The sequence below is a fragment of the Haemaphysalis longicornis genome, unplaced genomic scaffold, assembly GCF_048455015.1.
Source record: "Haemaphysalis longicornis isolate Haplotype H1 unplaced genomic scaffold, Haemaphysalis longicornis Haplotype H1 scaffold_9, whole genome shotgun sequence".
NCBI lineage: Eukaryota > Metazoa > Arthropoda > Arachnida > Ixodida > Ixodidae > Haemaphysalis > Haemaphysalis longicornis.
Genome location: NW_027526460.1, coordinates 51,779,546 through 51,789,746, shown reverse-complemented (window position 1 = coordinate 51,789,746; position 10,201 = coordinate 51,779,546). Strand labels below are relative to the sequence as shown.

At 48.3% G+C, this 10,201-nt stretch overlaps 1 protein-coding gene across 1 annotated transcript; it reads right to left on the bottom strand.

The window, feature by feature from the left end:
* Positions 1-2,383: 2,383 nt before the first annotated feature.
* Positions 2,384-9,974, bottom strand: LOC144153182 (protein 5NUC-like). The gene is made up of 3 exons (XM_077684832.1): positions 9,825-9,974; positions 6,642-6,873; positions 2,384-2,796 (listed from the first exon to the last, which is right to left on the bottom strand). The coding sequence occupies exons 1-3, from the start codon at positions 9,927-9,929 to the stop codon at positions 2,384-2,386; spliced, it is 750 nt and encodes a 249-aa protein (XP_077540958.1). The 5' UTR covers positions 9,930-9,974.
* Positions 9,975-10,201: the final 227 nt, after the last annotated feature.

The window sequence follows — 10,201 nt, the reverse complement described above, 5'->3', positions numbered from 1 at the left end:
AGATATCCTTTTTCTTTTCAACACGACTGTGTTTTATTCCGGGATTCACGAATATTTCACTTACTTCACTTACGTCATATCCGTCACGGAAGTGACGCCAGTACAACGAAGCACGCGGCCTGCAAAGGGTGCACCCCTGCACACAGGGTCGTCTTGCGGGGAAGCAACCTTCAGTACTCAAGAGTACGTTATACTTAGGGTTGTTCGTTTTCGGGTTTTATATTTTAACACGAAAGTGTTTTATGCCGGGATGCACCAAGATTTCACTCACGTCATATCCGTCACGGAAATGACGCCAGTACACCTTTGCCGAAGCGATCCACCAGCAGGACGTCGCTCGCCAAGCACACCCACAATACAGCCGCCGACCCTCAAATCATGCTCAGCTGCAGATTTCGCTGCACATATCACTTTCGTGTTTTACCGATTCCTATGACAGAGGAATCAACCACAGTTTTTTGCTTTACTTTGTACCTGAGTTTCACATAAAAGTAACAAGGATATCAGGGCCCATTTAAGTAACCTTAAATGGGCTCTAAAACGATACCGATAAATGCTTTAACTCTTTCCTTCGTTCTTTACTCATTGTAAGCACGGCGAAAGGTATAGTGATCGGCAGTACAGAGCAGCACTGCGGGATTTGCTCGCACCCCAGACACGCATTCCAGTTCCTCTTTTTCTTTTGCTTCAATTGTCTTTAGAGTGGCTATCAAATGCGTTTATTGCTGCAACTGAGCGGAAGCCGGCTGATAGCAGAGCCACAATTCATGGCAGTGACAGTATTCATGTCTGAAAATGTCAATGAGACCATGACATGTAAAGAGGATACAATGCCTTAAATACCCCTTGCAATTGAACATGAATACCCCAACTGGCATCCAATCAGAATAGCCCGTTTGGACCTTAAGCCCCAGTTACACGGTAACAACAAGGGTAGAGAGAAGCAACAGTCCTGGTCTCCTCTCCCCTCTCTGAACTCGAACGACCCTAGCGTCGACGCGGAGGACGCAAAAACCAGAGCTACCCAAGGAAGGCTAGCAGCCAACTAAAGTAGGCTAGTATTGCGTAAGAGATGATTCATGATTAACAAGCTAATGATTGATTAGTAAACGGTATGATTACTAAGGTAATATTGGGCGGATTAAGATATATTGTAGAGGATTAAGGTGGATTAAGGCGTAATTATGTGGGTTAAGATTCATAAATATAGATTAAGGTGAAGGACGGTAAAGTTGCGTTGCGCTGTGTCGACCTGTTGACATGTTATGGTGTACTAGAAGAGAGGTGTGACGTCTGGAGCTAGTTTGAATGGGGGAAGGGGGTCCCTTGTGCGATGAAAATTTCTGCTAAGGAGCTCCTGTTGTAAGCAACGCCTCTGGCGGCCGTTGCTTCCCAAATGACTCCACAAGTTTTTTTTTTTTTTGTAAATTTATCCTCATTTATTGCCTTAAATAGCCTTGTTTTCATTTTATGGCATATTGTTTTATAAAACACTAACAAAGGCTTGTTTAGGGGCTATAGTTGGTGTAGTCTAGAATTAAAAAAAAACGTACGCTGCATATTTCGAGGGACAGTGAAAAAGACACAAACCAAACGATGGTTCGCAAATATTAACCTGCGCTGCATATTTGGTCAAGGGACAGCGAAAAAGACAAAACCAAACGATGGTGCGCAATCCTTTGCGCACCATTGTTTGGTTTTGTCTTTTTAACTGTGCCTCGTCCAAATATGCAGCACACGTTAATTTTGAATTCTACCTTAAATAACTGTTGAGTTTGGTTTAAAATCTTTTAGGTGGCGCGGGCGGCAACAGGGGTTCGCTTGGGAACGCCTGCGCTCCATACAATTTGTTTATCGCAAATGGGATCCGCTCTTTCCATTGGTTTGTCCCCCGCACGGCACAACCCCTATCTTCTAGTACACGGTAGACATGTACGCCAGGTTTTCGCCTTCAAGACGGGTAAGAAGACTTAAAGCCGTATTCTGAGTCCCTCCTCCACTCAATTCATTCCCTCCATTCGACTATAAGGGGAGGATTCCGCAATGCTTATGCATGGGGAAATCGATTTCAAGGATCTCCTCCACTAGAGGCTCAAGTGGAGGATGGATTCAGAATACCAGGGTTAGTATGCGTAGCCCATGCGCATGTAATTTAAAACATGTACGCGACGCGGAGCGCCTGGATACAAGCACTCTCCGCGCATAGCCGCGCGTATAGCCACTAAATTCTAGCCGCGCGTTATACCTAAGAGTGACGTAGATAATTCAACTACAAATGCGCCCATTATAGTGATTATCCAGCGGAGAGTTTCGGCCCAATTTCTATCTTTGTGCTCAAATCGTTGCCCACAAACGCGTTTTGTGCCAGCCGGAATGTGCAGGGCTACGCTGGTGGCAAGCAGTCACCTTCTGCAGAGTACTTGTCGAGGAGTTCGGGTCTTCCGGAGGCGGACAGCACCTTCCGGTCCCTCCACCGCACCGTGATCGTGAAGCGCCCCAGGAACTGGTAGTGGTTGGTGGCGACGAATATGTAGCCCGTGCCGTTTGCCCGGTCCACCTTGATCGGGTAGTCGAGGTCAGGCGCCTTGCGCAGGAGGTTCTCCTGCGTCGACGGGTAGGCGAAGCGGTCCTTGTAGGACACCACGAAGGCGTCCACCTCGGTCACGTTCTCGGCCAGATGCCGGTCCAGGTCCGGATTGCCGCCGCCCAGCGCGATGACGACGCTGACGCCTTTGGAGCGCAGCTTCCTCGCCTCCTCTTGCAGGCAGTCCCTCGGGTTTGTGAAGGTAATGGTGGCTGCACGAAGTTTTACCGGCTTTTGGAATAGCGGAACGCGACGACACAGCATGGAGAGGACAGAAAACAGGCCTGAACAAGTACTGGCACAAAAACTGGCACGAAACGAGCACTGGAACAAAATTTCCACCTTGGGAATTTCCACTTACTCCACCTTGGGAATTTCCCCTAAATATGGTCGATTAACACCTGCAAGACAACGGACTCTCGCTGCGTTTCTCTATTCGTCCCAGGTTCGAATTCCTGGCGGTGCCAGTAACTGCTTTTATTTGTTCGCGGGAGTTTTCTGTTGACACCGACGGTCGCGACAGAACCCTGGGGGGGGGGTAGAGGTAAAAAAGCTTCGCTTTAAAAACGCACGCGTAGCACGCGTACCAGCAACCGGCGCAACCCTTTAACATGACTTCAAAATAAGGGCTCGCTTTCGCTTCGACAGAGGGCAGAACTTTTGCATAAGGCCCATTCTGGCTTTCCTTCATATGCAGCAATAAACGCATTCGAGCCACTTTAAAAAAAAATTCCCCCGCATTTCCCCGAGGGGGAGAATGTGAAAGTGCGAATGCACGGTTGTCGGCCCGCTTGCGGCGCTTGCGCTCGGGCCCCGCAGCCCACCGCCTCGCCGCCTTCTCTTCCATCTCTTCCATCGGGTTTGTAGTATCACGTGTACACCACGCAGTTATCAAGCCGCTATAACGCCGCTGAGTCGCCAACGCACGCCGCTGACGACGTAGTTTGAATGCGTTAAAGATATAAGGCGCGTCACTAACACTGATATCAGCGTCGCGTCCGTGGCTTGGTCGGTAGAGCGTCGCGCTGCAGCCGCAAAGTCCTCGGATCGAAACCTGGCGCCGGATGCTGTTTCTTTTTTAAATATAGAGGAGCACTGCGGACGCCGCCGCCGCCGCCGCCGCCGCCGGCGGTGGATGGTTTGGGGTCGCTTATAAAGTGCATTCGCACTTAAAATGCCACGAAAGCAAAGCAGGAACAGAAGGCGCATCTGTTGCGACGAGCAAATCGCGCAGTGCCGCTCCGTGCTGGCGTAACTATAGGCGGTGAGCGTGACCACGGGCAACGCTGCGAAGCGCGTCTCCGTGACGTCGGCTTAGGGATTCTGCTTCACTCGGGCTCGCTCTCCCTGCTTTTTGTTTGCTCTCGGTTGAATTTTGATGCTTGTCCGCACCAGATTTGCGTGTACGAACCCTTTGATGATAATAGAAGACTTAAAATCGGATAGCTCAAGACGTGGTTTAAAGTACAGTTTTTGATACCGCTCCGGAAGAAACGTTCCCGGCGTCACCCCATTCCTTGCGAAGCCGGTCCTGTGCGGAGCGCGATGAGCAAGAGCTAGGCGTGAGCTTCTGTATTAAGCAATCTTTCAAACAAAGGGAACAGGGAAAGTCTGATAACCGACAACAGCTAAAAGGCAAGACCAAAACAAATTCCAGGCCTTCGGGGCTGTTGGCTTTGGCAGAAGGCATTGCGATTCCCGGTAATCGTCTGTAACGTAAAGCCATTTTTGCAACCTTGCCGAACACTCGAAAGTATTGTATCACATCACTTTACGTTGTCATTGCATGAGAGTATGCCGACGAATTCACTATGGGACGCAAAAGATGTAGGTAGAGTTAAAAATAACCTACTCCTGCTGCTTTTATACCCGACTTGTAACCAGTATGGACATGTATTGAGCGAAACGTTAGCAATTCAGCACGATACCAATAACGCGGTTGGTGCAAGCTCGGAGGCTGTGCTCGTATACAGGGCACGGCGCCATAACCGTTTCGTCCACAAAGCAATCGTGCTTTCAACCTCGTCTGATATTTGTAAGTGTAGACCAAATAATAGAGACTTAGGAATGGCACGCCCATTTTACATTACTGCTCTTTTGTCCTTTAAAAGCCAGTACGGAGTGTAAAAAGTCAGTACGGAGAGGAGCTAGTGCTAGTCGGTTTGCATCATTTCTGCAGGTGCACCGCCATAGCATTTTCCCGCCATAACACAAACGAATGCACACCCACACGCATGCACACCCCCACGCACTCACACACAAACACGCACACACATGCCCGCACACACATACACGCACACGCACGCACGCACACGCGCGGAGGCACACCCGCGCACGCACACAAACATATGCGCGCGCACACTCGCGCGCATACACACGCACTCGCATGAACCCATGCTAATCATGTATACGGTAAAATACAGTAACACGATGTGTTTTCAGATCTGGAGGGATATTTACGGTACATTTTCCGCAGCCATATCTTCACCATATGCAGATATGCGTTAAAGTAGAACTGCAATTCATGGGGCATCATCCCGAGTAGGCCAGGATTTCTTCAGTACGCCCGAAGCTAGCAAAAAAAAAAAAAAAAAACTGAATTACTGGAAATATGCTTTTTAATGCACTGAAACATCAAAACAGGCGATTTCTAGCACAGGCACCTTACAAGTGGAACATGATAGAAGACAGCGGCGCGAATCCCAAAGCTTACGTCAGGAGGTGCACGGGGCGCCACTCAAACATCTCACCGCCAATAGCTTCCTCAATGCTTGCAGACACGAAGGAAAGAGTGAAAGTGTTTATCGGCAGTGTTGTTGAGTAAAACCTCTTTTGCTCTGTCCGTTATAGTGGTCCTAGAGGAAAGCCGTTCCTGGTGCGAACTCGGCTTCTGTCACGTGTAGCCATTTTTCGGGACAACGGAAAGGGCGTTTCGTAGGACCCGGTTATGCAGGATGAAAGAACACGGAAAGAGGCAGGTGTATCTCCCTATAAAACTGACATGGCTCTGCACCAATCCCGGAAATAATGCCGCGTTTCCTTGGCAAATAGCCTGCGGGTAAACGCAACGGTTAAGAGCGAAAGGCGCAGCCTTTTGAAACTCACATCGGGGAAGCACCACAGCCGATTGCTCGACAAGTTAATCGATTAAATTCGGCAAATTAATCTGGTTGAAACTGTTGGTCAACATCCTGTTCTAATACTTGTGTACCACCCGCCGCGCTGGCTCAGTGGCCAAGGCGTTGTGCTTCTGAGCACGAGGACGCGAATCCGATTCCCACACCCTACGAGGCTGCACACTATACACCCCACCCTCTACGATTCCCTGTGCAGAAACTGCGGCGTCCCTGCCATGCTTTAGCACATGGTATGGGAATGCCAAGTTAACCCCCACATCGACCCTATCCAAAACTCCTTCCGAGAGCAGTGGGAGAGAGAACTCGCTAGCTCTAGCCCCAGCAGATAGCTGCAGCTGATCGAACGGGCGAAGACGGCGGGTTGCTCCAATGGTGGGTTGCTCCACAAGACTTTTTTGGAACAAGTTGTACTCCTCCTCCTCCTCCTCGTCCTCATCCTCCTATTCCCGGCAACGGCGGCCGCTTCTCTGATGGAGGCGAAAAGCAAAAGCGCCTGTGTGTACGAGATTTCGGCGCACGTCAAAGATCCCCGTGGTCAAAAGCAATCCGGAGCCCTCCACTACAGCGCGCCTCATCGCCTGCGTTGCGTCGGCGCTTCAAACCCCTACAATCAAATTAAATAAATCAATACGTGTGTACGTGCGTTCGTGTGTGGGAAGGACGTGCGCACGAACGCACAAGCACACTCCCACTCCCTCACTCACCCACACCCACACCCACACACACACACACACACGCACGCACACACACACACACACACGCACGCACGCACACGCACGCACACACACACACATATTATATATATATATATATATATATATATATATATATATATATATATATATATATATATATATAGAGAGAGAGAGAGAGAGAGAGAGAGAGAGAGAGAGAGAGAGAGAGAGAGAAAGAGATCTTACGGCCTGGCTGCCCGTGGACGCGCACTTCCTCGTGGATGTAGCCAATCACGCCGACCCTCACGCCCGCCATGACCTTCTCGAAGGATCGCTGGGGAGTGTTGGGTAGCTCGTTGAGATGCGGGTCGTTAGAAAAGTCCGCGTTGCACAGTACGAGCCGCGTCTCCTTGGTCAGGTTGGCAAATAGAGGCGTGAGACCCCGTGGACCGTTGTAGAACTCGCTGATGCCCAGCGACTGGGAGGGGCGCAGGGCGAAGACAGCATTTACGCTTTCGCTTCGTTCGCCCTAGAATTGCGTATACTCGCGGCAAAAATACTAGTGTCCAGAATTTTACACTGACGCCTCAAAAACTGCCACTTCTATCTCCTGTGCTGCGCATGGACCCAGCTTCAATGTCAGTAAAATTATGAATTGCAATAGTAGTATTTTTACAGCAGAGGCCTATAGTATACTTCATCCTTCAAAGTCAAATTCCACAATCTATTGTCTATACCGATACCCTTAGTGTTGTGTGGGCATTGGCATCCCCAAAGCCTTCCAAGAACCATGTTGTCAACCTTCTCTTCAACGCCATCATGTCTGTACATTCCAAAAAAAACTTGATGTGGTTCTTTCCTGGGTCCCACGTTCCTTTGGGATCGCCGGTAATGAAGCGGCAGTTCAAATGGAGACTACTGCTTCACTTGCAAATACAGTGAACATTACAACGCTAGCGTACACCGACCTCAAACCACACATAAACAACACCTTCGCAAAACATGGCAAGTACACTGGAATGAACGTACCAAACAAACTACGCGTAATAAAGCCACTCTTGGGATTATATACCACCGACACACGCAACAGACATACTGAAGTTGCCTTGGCTAGGTTACGGATAGGCCACACATATGTAACACTCACACCTGCTCACTGGTTCCTCAAGACCATTGTGTTGTAGGTGCGGAGAGGGCCTATCCGTAACACACATCCTCACACAATGCGAAGTACTAGACACAACACGACATAAACACTTTCCAGAGCTATACAGATACAACTTCCGCTGCATCCAGCACACTTTCCGGAAGATTACCCCATGTTTTCGGTTAAACGTACTTTTAAATTTTCGACAGAGATTCACTTTTTAGAACTCATCTTATATCATGTGTGATCACCAATAGCCCTATACACTAGCAATCCTCATTGGATTTTATTTCGCTTCCCTTTTGTTGTCTTTTTACTGTAATAATTTAGTATTTACACTTACAAGTGTATCAGAAATAACCATGTCTTTGGCCCTCTTTGCCCTAGCGGGCCTTGCGACAATGGACACAAGTCATCATCAATTGCATATGCTACAGTGATACCACGCTTCAAACATGTTAAATCTGCGTGTTCCCCCACCTCTGCCGACTACACAAACTTTACCCAACTCAACACCCAAAGCTGTGCGCCAGTGCAACCAACTAGCCACCCTCTACCAGACGGCAGCACGGTGCGACCAAATTCACGAGCACATCTCTAGCAGAGGAGCAGTGGAGGGAGACACTGCCCAGCGCCGACTACAACGAGCAGTGCCTAACAATCGCCAGAGCAGCCACCGGCGCCCTGCAGACTGGAGCCACGGACTAAGGGCACCCATCACGTCGTAACAACCAACGAACCTAACAAACTTACTTCTCTCTCTCTCCTTCTCTCTCAAACATAATTACGGCGCTAGTATCGGTTACGCTGGAGAGGTACCCCCCTCACTCCAAGAAATCGGTGCAGGTGGGCTTCACGACAACGCCCCAGAACGACCATTCAGCGTGCTTAAATGTGCGAATTTGGCGAATGACGAGGCCCAGCACGCGATTAAAGTAAACACGGGGATCTGTGCTGGGACAACTGCGCAAGGCGTTCGTGCGCGCTGTTATCCTAGCGCAGATCCTAGTTTTTACTTTAATCGCATGCTGGGCCTCGTCATCCGCCAAATTCGCACATTTCAGCACGCTGAATGGTCGTTCTGGGGCGTTGTAGAGTGCTGCGACGTTTATTTCAATTCGTAGCATTCTTTGCTGAGTGCCGTGTCAGCCTCAACCGTGTAAAGCCGTGCGTTTGCACAAAAATGCATAACTGGCGGAGTTTACACATTTAATCGGTATAATAGCGTAAATGGGGATAATAGGCCATTTAAGATTTTACGAACAAGCATAGAAATATAGAAACTAGAAAATGAGCTAACAAAATTAAAAAAAAAATGCCTTTTTGTACATCGCTCGAAAGCACGAAGATAAAAACAAAAAAGCCTGAAAAAACGATGGAAAAACGAATAAACATGGTAGAAATCAACCCACCGTATTATGCTCTGCATTTGCACAAAAACGCAGAATTGGAGGAGTTGACACGTTTGCTCGCTATAATAGTGTAAATATACGTCATTGGCGAAAAGAAACAAAGTAAAACAATAAAATTAGTAAAGGTACTTGCCTGATCACAGCCAAATCTGGCTGTAAAAAGCTCACAAAGAGGACAGTGGCGTAAAACTGCGACACATTGAGTTTTAATTCCTTGCGGTGCTGCACATTTTTAAAGGTAAAAAAGCTTTTTCCGCCTTCAAAATGTGCTTTTTCGTCACTTTCTACTTGTTTTTTTTTCATGCATTACCACGCAGAACGATGCATCCTTTTCGAGAAACCAATTTTCATCTCGCATCAGGTGGCCTTCAGAATGAGCATCCGGGTCAATGTGAGTGGTTTGTCCTGTTAAAGGGACCCTGCAACACTTTGTTAAACTTTTTTTGATATCTTAAATGCTTGCATAACGCAGTCACCCAACACACCCAGTACTTAGGTTAGAGTCACAAAGTACCTCAGCCAACTCTATGCCCACACAAAACTTGTGAACTCACTCAAACGATTTTTCTCGCTTTTTCGGTCTTGGCGTTCTTCGACAGCTCGAATTACGTCACTAAGGCCATGTAGCGGCTGGTGGTCGGTTTTCCTTCAGTTGCAGCAATGAACGCTTTTCGATATCAACTAAAAAAACCAACAAAAACAAAGCAGAAATGGAAGGCGTATCTGGTGCGACGAGCAAATCACGCAGTGCCGCTCCGTGCTGGCGATAAATACAGCTTTCGCAGTGGTTCCAGAACCGAAGGAAGAAGTGAAAGCGCCTGAAAGTGTTGCAGGGTCCCTTTAATAAACTGCGTTTTTGTGGCCACCCACCATTGCGTCGAAACTGAGCTGGTTCATCATCTGCACGACCACCTGCTCCTTGCGGATCCGGAACCAAATGTGGCCTTGGTAGACGTCGCCAGAGAACAGGGTCATCGCCGGTTGCTGCGCCAGTAACTGCGGGTGCGGAGAATATCGAGCAGGACGAGCGTAAATGAATTAACATAAATGAACCAGTGACGTCGGGCAATAAGTGCTTCATCTATATAGCTGGGACCGAAATTAGGAGAATCCATGTGGGTAACACGTACCACAGATGGGTACCAGGTAAACGTTGACAGAACGACTAACAGATAGCTCGGTATGGAGAAGAAAAAAAAAAAAACTGTGGTTGATTCCTTTGTCATAGGAATCGGTAAAACACGAAA

What these genes read in the sequence shown, in the direction of transcription:
- LOC144153182 (XM_077684832.1), bottom strand. Translation starts at nt 9,929, where the DNA reads ATGACCCTGTTCTCTGGCGACGTCTACCAAGGCCACATTTGGTTCCGG. An exon ending in AGCTCAGTTTCGACGCAATG is followed by an intron (nt 6,874 to 9,824) that starts GTGGGTGGCCAC and finishes CGCCCCTCCCAG; the next exon opens with TCGCTGGGCATCAGCGAGTT. An exon ending in CGTCCACGGGCAGCCAGGCC is followed by an intron (nt 2,797 to 6,641) that starts GTAAGATCTCTT and finishes AACTTCGTGCAG; the next exon opens with CCACCATTACCTTCACAAAC.